This window comes from Numenius arquata, chromosome 7 (genome assembly GCF_964106895.1).
Source record: "Numenius arquata chromosome 7, bNumArq3.hap1.1, whole genome shotgun sequence".
In the NCBI taxonomy this organism is placed as follows: domain Eukaryota; kingdom Metazoa; phylum Chordata; class Aves; order Charadriiformes; family Scolopacidae; genus Numenius; species Numenius arquata.
The window spans coordinates 27,061,657-27,083,637 of record NC_133582.1 but is presented as its reverse complement, the minus strand read 5'-3'; the positions used below and the strand labels follow the sequence as shown (position 1 = coordinate 27,083,637).

Below are 21,981 nucleotides of genomic sequence, written 5' to 3'. Positions count from 1 at the left end.
CTGCCAGCAACTCCTCAGTGAAAGGATCAACAAGGTTTGTTTAGAGAGCTGTCCCTTCCTCAGCTTGCTTTCTGCCTTTTTTTTTTTTTTTTTGCCTCAGTTATTACTATTTTCTGTGTTTGTGTGACTCACTGACAGCAAGCCAGTGTCCTGTATAATACAACCATTTGCTTGTACATCTCTGTCGTATTTAATTCTTGTAACTTCCATGATACATTGATTTTGGGTGCTTCTTCACTAACTTCATAAAGAGCTGATTGTATCAGTGTTGCACAACACATAAAGTGGATTCTCAATCCTAGAGAGTTTTCACAGGATAGTGGCAGTCGTTCAGAGTATTTTAGCTTGAAGACATACCTATATTACAGAGCTGGTATGGATCTGCACCTTCCTTGATTTTCAGATTAATTTTACAGCTGCCTGTGTCCCTTTGTTGACTGGTCACATGTCCTAGTTAGTTTCCCTTTAAGTAAAATAAGATTGAGGAATTCAATTTCAAACTTAATATTGAAACTAGCTAGTTTGTGGCTCAGCTTTGAATATTTGGCTAGCAGTCACTGTCAGAAGACTCAGGAAATAAAGGAGAACAAATGTTAGGCTTAGCACTCTGTCACAATTTCATAAAAATCATAAAATCTCTAGTGCTGTCACCCTCATCTTGCGCTTTCTCTACATTCAGAAGATTTTCTGTATTTTGAAAGATTTGCAGAAATAATTTTGAAATCATGTTAAAGTGTTTTGTACCTCTCATGGTATTCAGAGCTTCAGGAATTTGTCTTAGGCAAGACTTATCGAACTGAGCATTTCCAGGCAGTACTGAACAGGGGCTGGCAAGAGGTAAAGTACAGCTTAAAGATTTCTGTGGTGGCTGCAACTCCATTCCTTTCATAGATTTTCTTATTATTTTGTTGGGCTGGAACTCTAAAGAACTAGTAATGTGCTTAGTTGTTTTGGACAGTTAAGTAAGGGGTGAAAATCAAAACTGGTACGTAGCAATGATACTTTTTACATATATTGCTCCTTTAATAATGAGCCGAATTCTCAGCAGCCATTCTCACATTTAAAACTCTGCAGAAACATGGTCTATGTGTTGGACCATGAATAGCAGGTGGATTTTTATTAGTGTAGGATGACTCGCATCACTGCAGAATCTCTAGATAGCTATGAAAAAAAGAACTGCGCTCACTCTGACTTCTGCACTGTCAACACGTTTGCCAGCTGGGCTCAGCTAAGATGACTAAGATGAACCTATGTCAGTAGAGATGACGAAAAGAAGATAGCCCTGTGCCAGTTCAGTTTCTCCCTCCAACATATGGATATTGGCTTTTGAGCAAACTGCATACATACAGTTCCTTTTCTATAACTACACCTCTGCCTGTCTTGTCTGCTTAGGTTGTAAGCTTGTTGGGGCAGCGACAGCCTGTGTGTGCCTGTGCTAAAGGGACAGTGACCTCAGGAAGAGCCTTGAGGTGCTGCTGTGACAGAAGCACTGGTGGTGCAGAGGATTTGACGGGCAGGGAGAACATCTGGCTGGCACCTAATGCGTAACAAGTCAGACCCTTTCCTGCAATACAGTGCTACTGACTTATGTTGAAGTAAGGTTATTTAGTTCTCCTGATTGGCTTTAAACAGAAAGGGAACGATAAGCAAATATTTTGAATAGGCTACTATTCAAATAGGTGACTGAGATATGTCGATAGAGTGTTTTCCCTCCCCCAGACTGCTTTTCTTGGTTTAACTTTTACTATTGAGCTTAACCAGAGCTATTCTAGAGTAATTTCATAATACACTAATATGCAATCTATAGGTTTCCAACTTAGTATCAACTGAGCCCCTGATCTTGCTCAAGTTCTTTGCTCACTCAAGCAACTGTTCATGTGTGCAGTGGTTTCTACTATCAAGTCCTTACTGTCTATTTGCTTTTCTGTGTCTTTAAATCAGGTCACTGCAGATCGCAACACTATTGCAGAGCTTTGGCTTGTGTTCCCGCTGTGTCCTCACATCCACCGCAGCAGCTCTGCTTTACAGCCTGTGTTTTGTGTCCATTTTCAGCTTGGATTTCTTGTCCTCTGCACCCTCCTCTGGTCTCAGCCCTTTCTCCTTCTCCAGCTGTCTGACCTACCAATGCTTCTGATGTGTGCTTAGGGGTTTAAAACCTAATTATAATTTAGTCTGAGGGCAAATAGGCTTTCTCTCTTCTTCACCTCAAGGCCCAGCAAGAGTCAATGAATATGGGTTGACTTCTGAGGGTAAGGCTGGAAGGATCGCCCAAAAGAAGCAGCAATTCATTAAATTCTATGTTTCTGGTTAGTTTCCCCTCATTCTAATTTAATCCAAGAAACAGAAATGTGCAGTGGACACTGAAAATAAGTTTTAAGATAAGGGCTCAAGGCTGAATGCCAGAGTTATAGCTGCTGTTTCTTCAAAATTAACTTTTCAGCATGTATTTTCATGGAGTTTATAAAGTGACTCTAGAGCCACCTAGGCTTTTAGGGGTCCTTCAGAGCATCAAAAGTAGTTAACAAAATACTGTCAATAGCTGGATTTATTATTATTGATATAGTTATGTCTGGGAGTACTGTACAGTAAAGTCAAAATAAGTATGTTTTTTTAAAGATATTATGCTCATGTTTGCGTACTCTTGGTTTTGATATGCAAGAATACCCTTAGTGTAGTGGGATTTATGTGTATTCATGCTTTGGAGGTCTAATCAACCCCCCACGAATGTGGGAAAGAATTTTGTTCTTTCATTTTGTTCCTTTTAATGAACTTTTGATCAGAATTTAGATGGAAAACCTACTGTGCTATAAGTGGAACTTACAGCTGCCTGTATTTAAGTTAACTTAGCAAATCAACTTAGGACTGCCTGTAGAGAAGTTTACTAAACCATTTCCAATATAGTATTTCATTTTAACTTTCTCATGCCAGCTTAAGCTGGATTTTGGATGAAATAACCCAGTGCTGGGTATCTATTCCAGGTGGGGTGGGCGAAATATACTTCCCCTACCTGATTTTTAAAAGCACAGGTTTTGAAAGTTTCAGTAGAAAAAAATCACAAAACCAAAACCTTGATCGTTTTAATGAATGAAATTTGGGGCAGAAGGAAGGAGAGTTATTTTACCTGTCTTACAAAAGGTCCTCCAGCTGTCTTAAAGCACTACTATTTACTAGTGCTGTGGACTAGAGATGTAAAATTTAGCAGGCTGGAGGGTCTGTCAGTTATTGCCTTTCTGTGAAATGCCTACCCAGTGCTTGCCTGTCTGTCCTCAGCTGTCCAAACATCTTTGTTTGCAACCTCTACAGTAACTTTTTAGATCCTTTTCAATAGACTATCCAAAAAATTCCCCTAGCAATACCCGTGCTGCCTTTTGGGACTGTCAGGGCTGAGCAAGACTTTTTTGCAGGTGTCCCTCCGGGTGACACTGTCGTGGTGCTCAGCTGGGGAGTGGAAAGCAGGAGGCTGTTTGTTTCCTCAGTGCTTCTCCTGCTGAAGTCATAGAAGAGAGAGAGAGCCTGACTGAAAGCCCAGGGGTGAAACACATGCAGGTGGAGGGATGTGAAGCGAGTGAAATGATGGAGGGGACTGAAGGCAGGCTAATTCAGCACAAGAAAAACATGAAGAGAACAAGCAATTGGGTAGGTACTGGGCGATGTGGGAGGGAGAGGGGAGAGCTGAGAGAAGCCAGGGGAGCAGGGGACAGAGGCACAGGGTGCACTGGAGTAGGAGTCAGTGCTCTGGTAGCTGAGGAGAAAAGGCAGTTCAAAGCTGGGACTGTCCGATGAGAGATCCCCACAGCACTGCTTTTAACAAAGGCAGTAACCAAACCCTGATACCCTGTTTGATACTCCAGTTTCAGCAAGCAGCTGTGAAGCCTACCAGGCAAATGACCACACCTTCCATCTGCTACCCATTGCTTACCCCATTCTATGCAGTTTTTGCATGGGCCACAGTGATGTTGGAATAGGTCCTGAATGTGTGGGAATCAGCATGGTCCCACATAATAATTTCTTTTCTTTTTTTTTGTTTGTTTTTGTTTTGTGGTGATTTTGGTTTTTTTAATTACAAAATAACGTTCAAAACTAAACACATTAAAATTGCTTGGTATTTTACAACATAAACATAATCTTTCTGAATACTGTTACAGAGGGGATCCAACGCTATTTGACAAGCGCTTTGCAAGGTAAATCAGCCAGAACATGACCCCTTCATCCCTATCAAACCAGCCCAACGCCCTAACTTCTCAGCAGGGTTTATCTCCTGTGTCTACATTTCTTGTAGCTATTGCAGGTTTAAAAATACTCTGTTTGTGTTCTGCTAACTTCCAAACAAACTGTCCCCGTCTCTCTCTAGAAAGGCAACAAAATGGCTCAGAAGACAGCAGTCGCATCCTGCACACCTACGCCCACAGACATACACAGCAGCAGTGCATATACTTAAGCTGTCTCTGACACACATAATTTTCCTTATTACTAAGTACTCATCTCTTCCCTTTTCAGTGCCTTTAAAATAAAAGATTTATATGTGCATATGTACACACAGTAGAAGAAAGAGGGAGGAAAAAAGTGCAGGAGTTGATGTGTCTGCCTCTAGATCCTTTAAATAAAAGTCTTGAGCCATCTCTCCAGATTCAAGTTCAAACCCAAAGCCTGTGGAGGCTTTCATAGAATTGTTATGGTTTGAAGAGACCTTTTAGATCATCAAGTCCTAACCATTAACCTAGCACTGCCAAGTTACCACTAAGTCATGTCCCTCAGCACCACATCTACCTGTCTTTTAAATACGTTTAGGGATGGTGATTCTACCACTTCCCCGCACAGCCTGTTCCAATGCTTAATAACTCTTTCAGTGAAGAAGTTTTTCCTAACATCCAGCCTAAACCTCCCCTGGTGCAACTTGAGGCCATTCCCTCTTGTCCTATCGCCTGTTACTATGGAGAAGAGGCTGGCCCCCACCTGGCTACAGCCTCCTTTCAGGCAGTTGTAGAGAGTGATAAGGTCTCCCCTCAGCCTCCTTTTCTCCAGGCTGAACAAACCCAGCTCCCTCAGCTGATCCTCATAAGACTTGGTTTCCAGACCCTTCACCAGCTTGATTGCCCTTCTCTGGACACACTCCGGCACCTCAATGTCTTTCCTGTAGTGAGGGGCTCAAAACTGGACACAGTTCTTGAGGTGGGGCCTCGCCAGTGCCCAGTACAGGGGGACAATCACTTCACTAGTCCTGCTGGCCCCGGTGTTTCTGATACAGGCCAGGATGCTGTTGGCCTTCTTGGCCACCTGGGCACACTGCTGGTTCATGTTCAGCCGACAGTCGACCAACACCCCCAGGTCCTTTCCCACCAGGCAGCTTTCCAGTTACTGCTGTGGCACACGGAATATTTTGGAGAATAATTGTAATCTATATTTCTAGAGAATTTAAGGCATATCTGTAGTGTGTCATGCATTACAGACATCTCTCTAAGGGGGTGGTTTACAGTTTGCCATGCAAACTCTGGTATACTTGGTTTTCTTCAGAAATGAAAGATGCATCATATTTAACCTATGTAAGCTAATAAAGTTTACATTTCTTAAAAAAACCAACACCCACCAGTTGTCCCACTTTTTAGAGTTATTTTCTGTTATATACAGTAATACCACCAAATCTTCAAGGAATATTAAACAATTTTTTTTCACTCCATACCTTTACCTCAGGTCCATCTGCTTTTGTAAGAGGTGCTCCACCAAACCACAAGGTGCTGTGTATGATCCACTGTTTCTTTTCTTGCATTTGTGTCAATCTGGAAAGCTGTAACAGTCTCTCTTGAGTTTAGAAGCTGTGTGTTTATGCTAATGCTGGGAATCATCAACATCCTAAAAGTTTTAAGGTTTGCTTCAGGTAAGCCACCTTGATTTTATTTAGCTTGTCCAGTTTTCTCTCTTAGTTTCTCACTGCTGAAATCAGGCCAGGTATTTGATGAAGGTGACTTTTTTTTTTTTTTTTTTTTTTGCATGAGATGTTACACTAATGAATTTTGTTCTTTTGAGGAATATCCTTCTTAAGGATTATTTTGATATTTCCATTTCCAGCCTGGACTAGAAAAGGAGGATAATGCATGATATGAAATAATTCGTTTATTGTGAATTTCTAGAGCTCAGAAGTTGTTTGTCTTTTAGTTGGACTTCAATTTTTAAGGAAAATTTTAACTAATCCAGCTGGGTAGTTCATTCAGCTTTGGCATTTGAGAATATGAAAAAACTTTTTCCCTATGACCACCTCAAATCAACACCAACATGAGGATTTTGCTGTGTTGTACACAAACTGTTGGTGAAATTGCAATGAAAGTCTAGAAATAAGTGATATTTCATGAAGCTTTGTGTCTTCAAGCACTCTTTTTTTTTTTTTTTCCTCTCAAACCTGGATTTCCAGATGGCACCAGTACAAAGACAAAAGAAATTAATGATTGGAAAATATAATGTGGTCAAAGGGAAATTTATTACCAGGAAAAGAAGGCTTTGCCTACAGAAAAATCTAGGTGCTTTCTATTTCCACAGTCAGTGTGACCATTTTATCTTATGGGAGCTGTTATTCCAACTCCTTGCTCTGTCCCTTGCATTCCTAGTGAGCCTTGCCCCTCAAGTGGGTAACTGTGCACTGTGCTTGTTCAGCCCCAGGGAAAGCTTGCAGCGCATCGTGGGAAACAGGGGCCGACCAGAGGGGAAAAGGGGGGGAAAAAGGGAAATGCCACATTTGAGGCAATGTTCTGTTTAAAATTTTTTTTTTCCTGCTGAATCAGCTGCTACATCAGGGATTTGGTGTGCGCAAAACTTAACAAACAGGAGTGGATTGTTCTAATAACAAACTGCATGAGAGCGAGCCTTTCTTTGAATTATTTTGAGATTAATTAATCCTAGAAAAGTCAACTTTCAGAAACATCAGAGAAATGCAATATATTAAACTTATTTACTTAACTCATTTTCAGCCAGCTCCTAAGAGACCCTGCATACAGTGGAGGAGGATACAAAGACAAATACAATGAAACATTTCAATATTTCTCTCCTTTAAACTTTCAATTTGGCAAAAAGTTCCAATAGTTTGGGGTTTGATCTTTGTTCAAGACAAAAACAGATGTCAAAACATAATATTTTCCTTTGCAGCAATGGCTTATATGTTTGATTAGGTATAATAACTTTTGGAGGTATGATCTTCTTCAGATAGGACGCATTCTTGTCAAACAAAGGGGAATAATATCTCCATTAGTATCTTCATTACTTTCATACACCTTTCTTGCCCTTCTCAAATATCCTTGTATTTGTATGTTCCCAAACTGACGCATTTTCCAGTATGATTATTGCCCTCCTGCCTGTAGGCTTTTGCAGAATGATAGCGCTGTCACAAATATTAGATTCCCTGAATGAACAGGATTAAAAATGGTCAGCAGATTAAAAACATTTGCTTGAAGTTTGCTCTTTGGTTTGAAATAGTGGGGGGAAATATTTGCATAAATGAATTTTTAATAGATACTATAAATAAAAAGCTGCTAAAGAAAACATATCTTGTCTACATTATCATGCGATTTTAATTATGCAAGCGTTTATGTTCTTTGTATATTTTGACTTAGGGCCATGTGAGACACATGAGTGAACTGTCACTCATGCAGAGTTAATTATAATTTGTCCATATAGGGGAAAAAACCCCTGGGAAAATATGATAACACTTTTCATTGGCAGTAAACACTAGTTGTTGTTAGCCATTTGAGAAAACTATTTTTAGCAGACTGTACAAATTCTGTAGTTCAAAGTGTTCCCTGAAAAGAGGTGTATTAACACGTGGCTAGATCCACTACAGAAATAGATTTTATTGACTAAGGAACTGTATCGTTCTGTACCATAACATTTATTTCATTTTTTCTTTTGTTTGTGCAAGAGAATATATTTTGACTCAATGTTTGGCTAGGTTACTTAAAATAATATTCAGCTGGAATGTGCTGAGTGTAAAACACTATTTTTAGAGTAGTTACTTTGATACGGTATTGCAAACAGAAATCTTTAGTTCGTGTAACAGAACCAGTTTGTAAAGAGTGTTTGGACTTTGCACTTCTCCTTTTCCCAGGTAAGTGGCAAATAACTAGTCACTGACACGTAGGGCAACAAATGGATAAAGCAAGCGTGGATTCTGAGATCTATAGTTTTTAATAATTTTTAAACTACCTACAAAAAGTCAATCACTTCACAAACTGACAGGAGACATAAGGAATTTCATATTACATGCTGTAAATGATATTTATCTCACAGTTTATCTAGAGTTCATTCATTTAGGTTTTTTTGTTATTTTTTTAATTAAGTCAGCTACTAAACATCTCAGCGATTTGGTGTGCATAGCTCTAGGTAAGCAACAGAGAACTGTACCGATAACAAACCACATGGGGATAGCAACTAGTAAGAGAGAGAGCCTTATAAAAATTACATTTCTTTGCACCATTTCATATGGTAGTCATTTCCTCCAAAAGATAGTCTTCAAAAGCAGCAGACAAACCCAATATATTACACTTATTTCTTTTTGTCTTTGACATATTTTCAGCCAAGCTTTTATTTTGCTGGCAATGGCTAAATGGTGAGTGCCAAATCCCTCTTTTTTTCATAATTAAAAAAATGATCATGATTAATAACTATATATATATCAACAAGAAAAAAGTGGCACGACTGCAAACTTGCTGGTATAACATAGTCCCAAAAGAGTCCGAATACTGAGCATGCTTTTGTTGTCATTGTTGGTGTGCTACTGCCATGGGAAAAGTCTTGTTTAAGTAGGAGTCTAAAAGTCTATTTATTCCTCATGCATAAATGCATAAATCACATCACTTTTTAGTGCAATGCTTGTTATAGTAATATAATTCCACATTGTCTAATCATGAAATCATAACAACAGATAATGGCAATGAAGAACTGAAGACAGCAGGTTTAAGTGCTTAAACATCATGATACCCAAAGACAGGAGCATGGCAGTAGCTCTGTGGAATGTCACAGTTTTACAAGAACAATACTGTATATTTAAAGGTTAACAGCACGTTTAGCATTCCAACAGTGTTGTCATTCAGCAAACATCATTTAAAAAAAAAATGAGGAGAAGGAAAAAAGGAAAGGAACCTAAAACAGAAACAAGGAAAGGAAAACCCCCCAAAAACATCATAGTGAGCTATAGCCATCAAATCAGCACTATGTACAACCTTTGGAAAGAAAGATATCTAGAAAAAATAATTACAAGTATAATTTTTGGAAAGCTGACAAACTACACAGGACAACATTTACAATGGGGCTGATATGTGCATGTGTGCAAACCTAGTAGGTAAATACCATGATAAAAGCATGAAAGTACTGCCCTGTTGGACAGTGTTAAAAGGAAATGCACTTCACTGCATTTAACCACTGCCCAGCATCTTTGTTGCACGCTGGTTGGCTTCATCAATCCTGGTTTTGTTGGAATCAGCCTAGGGAAACACAAAAGAAAGAAGCAGATGAATACAGGGCAGAAAGAAAACATCTACAATGCTTAGAGGAGACTTCTGTAGTTTTGGCTAGGTCAGGAAAATAAAGAAGCTTGAAAATACTGGAGAGCTGTTTTTATAGTGGTATTAGGGACCCAAAGGGAAATTACAGATTCGCTGGTTTTGTGATGCTTCAGGTAGCCTTTGAGTAGAGCTTTTATGTTTGTATTCAGTTTCACTGAACTCTTGTAAATGCTGTGCCAGATCTGTAGCTGGTGCTATTGACAGTGCTAGCAGTATGGATGATAATGGATGACAAGATGAGAACTGATAATGGGCATGTGGATTTGACTGGTGAAAAGCTTCAGTGCTCTCTAAGATTCAGTGGACCTTGGACTCTGTTCTAATTTAGATCACCAAGCATGCAGTCAAAACTAAAATTTCAGTCAGTGTAGAGAATCACTGATGAGAGAAGCTAGATCGTCTGATAAGTCTGATATAGGGTACCCTGGTGAAGATAAATTTCTTTGAAAATACACCAGTCTGGATCTCTTTGCTCTACATGTGAAAGGAAGGGAATAGGTAGGAGTGATGCCACTATTCCTTTCTCCCAAAGAAGTTCACCAGTGTAGTTGCAGGAGAGAGTAACCTCTCTCATTGAGCAGCAGCATAAACAGGAATAAGGAAAAGGCAGGGATTCTACTGTTATTTGAAGCAATCAAACTGGAATTTAGCCCAGTGTAGGCTGAACCGTTAACTTCACTGTCTTCCATGGGGTAACACTTGCCGGAATTATAAAATGCTGTTAATAAAATGGCACCACTTGGGAGGTTTAGGACTCTTTGAGTGCAAAGAGACTGACCATGGCTTTCTGTAGCTCTGCAAGAGTTGGTTTTGGACACTAAAGACATTGTTTTAGCTGACAAAAACTGGCAAAGCTCCATTCAAGCCCATGATGCAGTGCCGACTTATGCTAGCAGTGGGACTAGACTGAAAATGTTTTCACTTTTTAAAATCAACCTGTGGGAAAGGTGAAAACTGCGTTACTGCTTTAAAAGCATGAATTAAAATAGCAAACTCTCTTCTGTGGTTTGATGGCTGCGTTTTGTTAGCTTTGATGATTGTTCCCACATCTCTGGGGTGTATCCACATCGTACAGATTTATTTTAAATCTCCAATTTGCAAAGACAGAATGGTGAAGCAACTTTCCCGCATACATTTAAAAATCCTTTAAAAATGGTTATACTGATGTGTAGTAAATCATTCTTAAACATCTTGGGCTTTTCTCCATAATTGTTTTGGCAAATGCTATGTAGATGTGTATTTTTAGTACAGTAGCATGTGCCAGATCCTCAACAAGCGTAAATCAGCGTAACTACTCATTATAAGCCACACTTCTTTATGTTAGCCATCGGTCTGACCTTGTCTGCCACGGTACAGTTTTGTGTGCTTTTGCCAAAAGACTACCTAAAAAATAAGTTAATGGGTGTGGAAGCAGTTATGTTTGTCATGAAATACATTAATATTGATTAAACATAATGTTCCTAAACAGGAATACTAAGGTCTAACTCTGGTGGATGATGTTGCATTGAAGTCAGTGAGAGCCCTTCCAACTTTCCTCCCAGCCACCTATTTATGGCTCATCTTAGGGCCAGGGTCTTCTGGTGAGGATGTCTGGGCCATTTGACCTACTCATCACATCATCATTTTAGTTTTTGTCCCTCTCTCTGATCTGAGGGAAGGATAAAGCTTTTTATTCACTGCTATCCTGATTACTGTGGATAGATCAGATTACATCTCTGCGTTATGAGATTGCTCTGGTTTGGATGCGTGCATCCAGTTTAACATAAATGCTTTAGGAGCATCTGAGCTAGCTTTGCAATGCACCCCAGCTTTTGCAAAGCGTGCCAGCCAAGGGTCTTTCTAATGATCGTAATTGATCAAAAGCACATTGCTCCAGCTGGTCAGAAAAAGAAAACCACTCCAGCATTGCTGTATGCCCACCGCCAGCTAGGGATGATCGTCTGTTACTGTATTTCTTTGCAAAATGGGTATGTATGGGTTTGTGGTTTCAGTATTATCTGGTCCACTGTCATTTCTGTCTTTTATAGGGGTTTTCCTAATTTACTGTATTTCCTTTTCTAGTATCTCATTACTGCGTGTCCTTACTCTGAGAAATCTGGCAGTTTTTCACTAAGGCTGAAGACTGCCTTGTTTTTATGCTGCTTTCATGATGACTCCTCTGTGTCTATCTTTCAGAAGTGTGTCACTTCTTTAGGCAAGGGCTCTGCCTGATGAGGCCTGCCTATGAGGCTGGATTTAATGAATCCCATTAGCTTGCAATGTTGCTTTTCTATTGCCGTATGAAATGCCTAACTCTGTATGAAGAACGCATAGACGTGGAAGGCCAGGCCTCAAGTAGCCAACTGCTCTCAGCATGCACTGCCTAGATTTGGCCCATGCGCTTCATGTGCACAAAGGGCCTGGTCAATGTTTTCAAAATCCAGGTGTCTGCAAGCCTGAAGTGACAGGAGAACAGTGACTTGCTAGGCCTGCTGCAGTTTGTGATAGTATCCTGTGGGCCCAGATAGGATGCAGCTGATTTCCATCCACAGGGCATGTCTCCTGCCACTATGTTATGCCATGAGTAGGGTAGCTGGTAATATGTAACAGTGCATGTCCTCATACTTGCTCCGAGAAAACAATGTATGTCCTAGAGTTCTTATTTAAAGGTAGTTATGATGTAGGCTGTATAATTTTCCAGTCCCTTCTTGCAATGCCGATAGATGTGCTGCTTTCTAGTGCTTTTCAAATGAATAACAGCAGTAAGTCCCTGCATGCCATGCTCCTATTTTTCCCAGAAATATGAATGCTGCAGAATGGCATTGCAGTAATACTGTGCATTTTCCAATACAGTCAAACTAACAGAAGCAGCTTTATAAACCAAAACTTTTGACTGACACAAAGCCATGTCATGTGTTATGTGACTGTCTCTCTCTCAGAGAAGAACTTCCCACCTATAAGACAATGTATACTTCACCTAGTTCTCACTGTAATCAAACTCCAATAAGGAAAGCTGAGTGAATCCCTTGGTGCAGTTTTTTCTGTAAGTTTTTCACTCTGTTGTAGTTAATTGACATGAAAAACGGGTGTGGGCATCCTGCTCGTGAGAAGGCTTGCACGTGTAAAAAGGCTCAAGAGTACAAACTCTACCACTTAAGGTCAGCATTAACTCTAAGCAGCACATATAAGTCCTTGGGTTAGATCCTCAGGTAGTGTAAATCTCAGCTGAAGTCAAGCATTGTATTGATTTTACACCAGATGAGGATCTAGCCTCTTATGTCACTTCAGCCTGGCTGTGCCTGCGCCTGGAGCTCTGCCAATACGAATGCAGATGGCTTGCAGATCTTGGGATCTGAGGATGGCAGTGAGTTCCCAGCCGGGTTTGGAGGGTGCTGCTATCTGCTTCAGAAATCTGCAATGCAGGTCTAGCACTGGAATGGTGCTCTCTGCCTTTTTAGATGGTGATTTTGCAATAGCAATGCTGAGTCTCAGTTATTTACATATATATGCACACACACACATCCGGAGAGAGCTGGTAGATTTCTGTCCTAATGGGGTTATAAGCAGGCAGCACAACAAGACTGGCTGCACTCTTACCACATGGCAAAGCCTTGCTTAATAAATCCCTATCCTCTTTTGGGGACTGGTCTTCCAAGCAGGTGACCCAATTCTCAATTGCTCATGGGATTTCCAAAGGAAGGAAAGTCCAGGAAAGCTTAAAATTTGCCAGGAAGTGCCAGGGCATTCAGACCCAAGCTCTGAAGTTCTGCACAGCTCAGGGCATTTCTCCTTTCCAAAGCTGTTGCAGAAGGAGCCTTGATTTGTGCTAAGGGGTCCCCTCACCAGCTGTTGTCTTGCAAATCCAGCACTGTGTGTTCAGCCCGACCTGCACTGAAGGTTACTGAAGACCCACAGGAGTAAGCTCTGCTGTGGCACAATGATTTGGAGGAAGAAGAGAAAGGAGCTCTAGCAGCTATTTCTGTCCCTTGTCCTTCTCCGAGCTGAAGAAAAACTGCAGCATGCACAGCCTGTGCTTGCAGAAAGGAAAACACAGTCCCTTTTGGGGTCCTCTTAGATATGTCAGCTCTCAAGCTCTCACCTTCTCCATGATCCTGTCAATCTGGCGATTCTGTGTGTCAATCTCGTTGCCCATGTCCAGGGCCATGTGACGTAAGTTGCCAATGATGCCGCTGACCTGCTCAAGATTCTCATCCATTTCATTTTCCCGGGCATCATTTGTTACCCTGGGAGGGAAGAAAACAATTACTTGAAGCAGAGACAGAGGTTCCCACTGAAACTCTGATTCACCCGAAACCTCCCCTGCATCCTCCTTCGCTTGTCACCTGAGGAGCTTGTGGCTGTGCTCAGCCTTGAAGAAAACGGCTTAATAAGTAGCTACCCTGAAAACCTTTACATGCTTATTTTTTGGATGTTGGGATTAAGTGTCTTGGTTCATCATTGCTCCATTTGTGCTGCTTGTGCCCACGGCTCCTAGAAGTGCTGCTGTCTGAGCCTCTCTGTACCACATACTGCACCTCTCTAGGTGGTCCTAGATGGGTGGGGATGGTCCTTCTCAAACCAGGAATGAAATGGTGTTCCATTTGGACCTGTGTGTGGTTAGAGTAAATGGGAAGTGTGGAATTGAAGCTATACCAGCTCCCGTCCTTGAACTACACATAGCTAATGGATACTGTCCAGTCCTCCTACCCCTGGGACTCACTGAAATATTGGGGAAGCTTCAGCTGTGACCTAACATCTATTTAATTAAATATATTTCTGGCAAATGACAGAAGCAGCTTCTCTCAGATTTACTGGCTTTAGTAAAGATCCTTTTTCTCTCCTCTTAGCACCATCTTTTTCAGTTACTTGGTTTTTAGAAGAAAAAGCTTGCACTTGAGCCAAGGCCCAGTTCAACACTCCAGTAACTGGAGAAGCGTGTGATGACTGGCACAGGTAAAAGCAAGGTCCATGGGTCCCACTCAGATAATCACTACATTGAGCCTCTGCTGCAATTTGTGTTCATGTAGGTGCCAAAAGGGTGCTACAGGCTATTTGCAGAACAATTACAGTGTAGCATAAGTTCCTTCACTGCTATTCCGTTATCATGCCCCAGTCTTCTTTTTGGTGGGGCTGCCATCCAGAAATAAATTAAAAAAAAAAAAAGTGAATGGCAGACCCAGCAAACTTAAATGGCAACTCCATCCCACGCTCCAGATTGCACGGCAGCATTGTTTCTATCACACTGATTTTCCTTTATCACAGCAGCCAAAAAAATAAGTGGATAATAGTTTTTGGAAAGATAATTGCTTATTAATTCAGTGTCCTTAATCTTCAGAGATCAAAGCTTTGCCCACTGGTATGCCTTTATCCATTCAGCTGATAGCATTGTCATCTAAATACATGCTCTATAAGCACTGTAATCAGTATGTATTTATTGCTGGATCCCTACGTATTGCTGAAAGTTTGCAGCTTTGTTGCCATTAATATAGCTGTGTGTTTCAAACTGGCTTTCATCTGAGTGCACAGGAGTTGCCACTAAAAGCATCAGTGTTTCTCCATGGTTGTGGCTTTACAGTAGCTCAGGAATGGGGCATCATTCCCCATTCAGTGAGGTTTTCTGGATAGACAGAAGCAGGGAAGTGGTATACCTCTGGTCAAAAATGTGCTCCAAGTTCTGTGCTTGGCTCGGTGCTTTGGCAGAGAGCCTGAGGCTCTTTTCTTTTTGAAAAGAAAGGAAGGAATGCTGGATCCTTTGGTATATCTTCTGGCAAGGATGGATAATGAGCACTACATATCTTGAGACATAATAATAATAAACTAGTATTTATCTGACACTTAATTTCTGAAGCATTTGACAACTGTTGTTAATGAGACCCATAATAAGGCCCCCAGGAAAAGTGCATTGTTCACGTGAGGGAGGACAGTGTTGACTGGCCCTGACAGTCTGCAACCTCACATTCCTGCTGTAAGTAAATAAATAGATATTATTTCTATTTTATTATTGCCTAAATCTCAGCAGTCTCAAGGAGGAAGGTTTAGGGTCACATTTTCAAGCATCTTCTGATTCTCAGGACTAATACCAGGATTTCCAGCTATGTAACCATCCTTTGCACTAGCTCAGGCAAGCACCCACAGGGCCAGGGGAAGTCAGTGGATGAAGCAGGTCTTTAGCCCCTGTCCACCTAAATCTAAGCATCCACAACTCAGTGGAAAACATTGGCTCCATCGCATTACCCAGCACCACTGAAGGAGTTAATAAGCATCACAGAACTCATGACCATATGGAAGAAATCTAAATATATCGGTGATGAGGAGAATAGAGAGAAAACAGTGGATAAAAAGGCTCACCTGCGGATAAAGCCACCACTGATGGCCATCTGCTCCCGTTCATCTACGACACGTGCAGGCTGGCTGGCTACAACACCGTCCTGATTATTGCCCCAGGCTTTTTTGTAAGCATCGCTTGATTTAAGCCTATGCAAAAAAGATGATGAGTAACAAAGCATCAAGTGGACAAGGACAATGTAAAACTCTTCTCCAAGCTAAAAGCTGAATCAAGCAAATGAGTTTTCAGATAGAGTCATTGATTGTATACCGATATATCATAAGCCTGAATAAAAGGAGGGGGGTTGTTTTTGGTTTTTTTACTTTACTGCCACAACAACTGTGATGGTCGGAAGTTTTGTTTCCAGTAGGGTGAATTGCAATTGTCAAGTCTACAACAACGCACACAGGTTTTTGGATGTTGACTTAGTTTCCAAAAAGATGAAAAAAAAGTAAGGAAAAAGAAAAAACAAGAAGAGAAGAAATACAGATAAGTAGAAAACATTGTTTCATTTCAGTGACACATAAGTTTTGACATCAAACACAGAGAACGTACTGGCAGACAGACATAAAAACCAAAACTGCCAAGTATAGTGTGTACATCACATCACAGCAACACACCCTCATAGAGAAAACCAGATTTGGCTAGATTTTAACATTTTATCAGGCTTCTGTTGATGTTTTTTAACGTATATGTGGCATAATAGGCATTTAAAGCCACTAACCTTTCCCAAGGTGATTTGGGGATGATTTTCTCATAAAATTCATAGGGTTCATTAGAATTTCAAATAATATATCGGTACTTGAAAATAGTAATCATACATCGACAGTTGATGTACAAACCTTTGTCCACAGAGACAAAAAGTGAAATAGGCAGAAGTGAAATGAGTGCAGGAGAAAAGAAAAGATACAAGCAATCTAGCATCAGAAAGGGAAATTCTTCTACATTTTCTTCATGCACCAGCTACAGGCATGAATAAGTAGTGAAGCATTCTCACTAAGCACAGTTGCCCCAATAGTTCATCATACTCTTAATGCATCAGCAGTAACAGGCTTCACAATAAGCAAGACACAGGCAAAAATGGATCATCACTTCCTTCAGAAGCTTTAAACCACAGGACTTCAAAATAGCCTAGCAACTTGTTATATTTGTTGTTTATGACAGTTGTATCAGCTTTCAGAGAGCCATTTTTGACTGAGCTGCCGTGGATAGAAAATTAAAATCCAGGCATACCTTCAGTGGCAGATTAGCATGTGCAGCTTTTTTAGGGTTGCTGTCATTGGGGTCGTCAGGTGAGATTGAATAGTTTTAACAGAAGAGTGTAAGTTTTGGGGGTCTGTAGATATAAATTCTTGATTTTATTCTGGAAATGGAGCAGTTTCCAACAAAGCTGTTGGGAACTGCAAATCTTCATGGTTTCCCCATTCCTTGGTCAGCTCCAGTCAGTCATATAAACAGCCCTGTGGGTTGGATTTTGGGGGAGAAACTGAATGTGCTTCCGGTGAATTTGGGAAAGGACACAACAAATCCATCTCTGGTGCTATGTTCTCTCCATGACCCCTGAAGCAGCTTAGCGTCTGTTGAGCATGAAGATGTGTTGCATTCTCCAATATGGAATTAAAATATAGGTGAGAAGAGGCTCCTTCCTACTCATATATTTTGTTGCTTAATTCCCGTTAAAATTTGTGAAGACTTAAAAAGAAGATGGTTGGCTTATTTGTTCTTAGTTCTCTAAAATTATACATCAGCTTTGGCATTTCTAGAAATGAGTAAAAGTAGTTCTTTTGCTGCACATACGTTTTGAGGTATTTGTCTGTTCCTTAGACCTGTGCAACTTTGAGAGTGAGACAGTCTCTGTGTTTGAGGTGAGTGATTTTATATACCCAGAGCTTGATCTCTGTTTTCTTGCGGATTTCCCATTAAAGTCAACAGATGGAGTCTGGGTCTGCTTGCAGGCAATAGCTGTTGTCCTTTTGAATGCAGTCTGGTCAAAGTTTCATGCCATGGGGCATTTTGTGTCTCCTAAGAGTGTGGGATCAAGCCATATATTTTGGTAAGGCTCACAGAGTTGTATTTACAAGTAGGAGGGTATAATTATGTGTTAAACGGTTCATCATTTAAAATGTATACCATTAGTTTACCACCAGTCAGAAGAGCATTAGGGGATCATGGTGATACTGATGCCCAGTATCACCATGGGATATCCACCAGTGTGGATTTCTCTCTCTCCTACACTCCACTTCTCAGAATATCATCCTATTCATACCAATTGATTCCTGGCTTAGTGATTCAAGGAACAGTCTCTAAAAGCATTGTTCATCCACACTGTGTTTTGGAACACATTGACTAATTAGCAATACTAGTTTATCAAATCAAAGGTCAGAATACTGCTAAAGCAGGGAAGAGACACCTTTAAAAATGAACGGCCTCCACATAGAGAGCATGTAGTATCTCTCTGTTCCTGCATCTGTTGATTTCATGATTCTGCAATTATAGTGAAGTGGTAAATGTTTTAAGGCCACATGTCAGGTGCTAACCCCATCCATGTCACAGGGCTGGCTGTCAGTTCTGAACAGCCTTTCTACAGTACAGATATGAAAGCTGCTCTAAAACATGACGATTTCTGCAAAATACATTGGAGTTTTTTGCACTTCAAGGATGAACTTTTGATGTAGGTGTTATGCCAGGTTTCTCCAGGAGGAGCAAGCCAGGACAGTGTTTCTCTCTAAGATGCAACAGTTTAGAGTGTGGGAGATGTAAAGTTTCTCCTGCATACTGTTGTACCTGCAGCAATTCTGCGCCAGATCCTCCGGTGCAGGACGGCAGGGCTAAAGGCTGTATCAGAGCTGATACCAATTGCCGGCAGTCCCACTGAAAATGGCTCTGCGTGTGTGTAGCTCTTTCCATTCCTCCTTGCCTCTTTGCCATTCTGCACACCAAGGCAATAGTACACATATTCTGGACAAGATGTTTAGCCCACCAAGGTATTCATAGCTTGGTACACAGGAGAAAAATTGATTTTTTTAAAGCTGAGGTGGTTTCTACATTGTGTCCCAAGGGAATTAACTTCAAAATAAATGGCGATTGATAAGGCAGAAACCCAGTCTTGCTGTTCTGATTTCTGGAAAAATACCCAGTGAACTCCAGGACAGCTCGCTCTCATTTGATCTTGATAATCATGGTAGGGTCAGGCCCTGGCTGTGAGCAAAGTGTCTGTGCCACACAGAAAGGGAGTATAATACTACAGAACCACTCAACTCTGCTTTGTTTCCTGAGCAATCTCTGGCCAACCATTTATGAATGTTTTCACGGTAACCTGGTTGCGTGCCTACTTGCTGCATGCTGGATTTGCCATTCCTCAAGGACTTCTGGTCAGTCCACTTTGTCCCTGATTTCCTACACCCACATAACCGCACATCGCATTTCCATTTGGCATTTAAAACAAGCTTTGCATTACTTGGAGGACGGTTTCGTTCAAGTGTGATGGCATGCAAGCAAATTTGATGCATTTCAACATTTCTGCTTAGTGTACGTGCTACCCAAATGAGAGAAATTTGGCATGACATGTTTGTTTTCTCAAATTTGTTGCCTATGGCAGGATGAAAACCATTTCAAGTTTGGTTCCAATTGTGAAACATCGTGTCTCTTTCAAGATCTTATCAATGACTATTTCAGTTGAATGATGTTGTGTGATTTTCATCCATAATTTTGAGTAATGTTTATTATGACCTTTTCTGCATTTTTTCAGCTTGTTTTATTTATTAAACTTGTTTGTGAAAATATATTTCAAAATTTAGCATCTCTAGGAATAAGGTAGCCCCAGTGTTTTTATTCACTGAAAAATGGAACCACTCAGTACACTTTGTGTAAAATGTTGAAACTTTTACCATTAAAAGGTGTCAACAGTGAAGCTTTCACTGCAGTATGCCTCATTTTAATGCATCTACAGTAATTCCCAGTCAGTTTTCTATGCTATGAGATGAATGCATTTGAACCAGAATCGTTCTTTCTGCATGCCACATGCTCATCCTGTCCATGTGCCTAGCAAGGATGAGCTTCACAAGGCCTTTGGGATCAGCCTTAAGTGCTCAAAGAGATGAGGCAGGCAGCACCTACTTGTTACATGGACAGACACAAAGACCACAGAATTTTCCTAGGTCCGTCAAATTCTTTTCTGCTTCTTTCATGTCCTTATTGATTTGGTCCATTCCCTCTTCGATGCGTTCCAGTTGTTCTGATTAAACACAAGTATTTTATCCCCACAGAATGAAGCAAATGGAAAAGGACAAAGAAAAAAAAGACAAAAACTTCAGACATTCACTGTGACAAAAAACTGGACACCACATAGCAAAGCCGGTACCCAGTACCTACTTGTTACAAGGACATATGAAAAGGCCACAGCATTTCCCTAAATCTTTTAAATTTTTCTCGGCCTCCTTCATGTCTTGGTTGATATGGTTCATGCCTTCTTCAACACGATCGAGTTGTTCTGGTCAGGACAAAGGGATGACAGTGTGGAATGAATTGTATTTTTGTTTGTTTGCTTTTGTCTTCAACAGAACATGAAAAATGACCATGTAGGACTGAATTAATAATGACATTACAATGCATTAATCTGATCTGATGCATTGTTGAAAGGATGTATGCCGCATTCAATGCTGAAGATTTTTTTTGCTAACATGGGAAGAGTAAAACAAAGGAAGATGTTTGAACTATATTAATTTAAACAAGATGTAATGATGTAGAAAGGAAGGATTATAAAGTTTAAGGTCCAGAAACATAATACAATACATCCACTTACTAATACACCAATGACATCCAAGAGAAAGAAAGATAAAGTGTTATTATTTTGCATTTATGTATGTTAATACAGGAGAAAAGATGTCTTTTCATGGAAAGTACTTCAGTTACTTAGGCTTACAAATCCCTTGGAATCAGGTGATTTTGGGGAGTGTAATTGCTTTGATTAGTGGGTAACTGAGTGGGAGAGTTGGTAGTAATGGTACCAGAGATGGAGTGAGCTGTTAAGAGCCGTGTCCAAGTACTCCTTTTTCCAGAGGCTGAGAAAACTGAGACCTTCCACTTTGATTGGCATTGGGTATTAATTTCTAATCTGAGTATGGCCACAGGGCTGGTTTCCTTTCTATTGTGGATGCTGCAAATTAGAAATAACCCCAGTGAACACAGAGAAATTACAACCGGCACAGGAGCCTGATGGTCACTGAAAGACAATCATTGGCTGTAGCGTTCATTGTCTGTGTCCACAAGGGATCTTGTGAAAACAAGCATTGGGTGAAGACTCGTGTTTTTCAGTGGGGTCACTTCTGATTTGTTCCACGGCAAGTTATCAGAACACCGAGGCCAGTAACCAGCCACATACAGGCACAGTCTCTCTGCTGCCATCAAACAGAATTTGACTTATTTCCACCTAATGCTGCTGATGATGTAGGGTTTTCTTAGTGACTTGGTAGCTCAGGATAATTTAGTGTGTAAATTTCTTCACCATAACAGCTGAGAAAAGCGGCCTTGAGTAATAATATGCCACAATGTAAAACTGCAGGAATGGATCTTTCGCTTACGTAAAGTCTGCAGTAGCAACACCATTTTACATGGGTGGAAAGCCTCACAATTTGTTCCATGACAGATAAACCCAAATAAATATTAAATGAGATGAGAAAGTTACTTGGAGTGGCATTTCAAGCCAGTAAAAATTGTAACTATACCTACAGAGGCAAAGTAAAGCAATCCCAGTAAAACACAAATACATCCCTATTCCCTATATTGAATAGAAAAAAAAATACAAACACAGAATTAGACCTGAGAGGAAAGGAACTAAGAGAGCACTGGTTATAGGAGAAATTTAATGTCATCGCTGACGTTAACTGAGCCCTATCAAAAAGAAAAAAAAGGCATTTTAGGAAAAAAAAAATCATGCATAGTGATGTCAGTACAAAACAGTAGGCCTAATTTCTTACTTGAGTTTCTAATAACAATTGAGGTTTAGATTTTCAAAGCTTTCTGGGGGATTTGGATACCCAATTCCCATTAAAATTACTTTTATTTAATTAATTTTAATGGGAATCAGGCATCTCACCCCTAGAGGGCCTTGAAAATCCTGGCCTAAATTCTTCAAAC

General features: G+C 40.4%; 1 protein-coding gene across 2 annotated transcripts in view; it reads right to left on the bottom strand.

The window, feature by feature from the left end:
- Positions 1–8,152: 8,152 nt before the first annotated feature.
- SNAP25 (synaptosome associated protein 25) overlaps positions 8,153–21,981 on the bottom strand; it is a 30,808-nt gene continuing 16,979 nt past the window's right edge. Inside the window, exons 4-7 of one of the 2 annotated variants that reach the window (XM_074150530.1) lie at positions 19,963–20,080; positions 15,870–15,995; positions 13,621–13,765; positions 8,153–9,461 (exon numbers count right to left, since the gene is read on the bottom strand). In XM_074150530.1, the coding sequence (XP_074006631.1) occupies positions 9,393–9,461; positions 13,621–13,765; positions 15,870–15,995; positions 19,963–20,080 (458 nt within the window). In that variant the 3' untranslated portion in view covers positions 8,153–9,392. Of the gene's footprint in view, positions 9,462–13,620; positions 13,766–15,869; positions 15,996–19,962; positions 20,081–20,217; positions 20,336–21,981 lie in introns of both variants that reach the window. The other variant, XM_074150531.1, reaches the window with a different exon arrangement.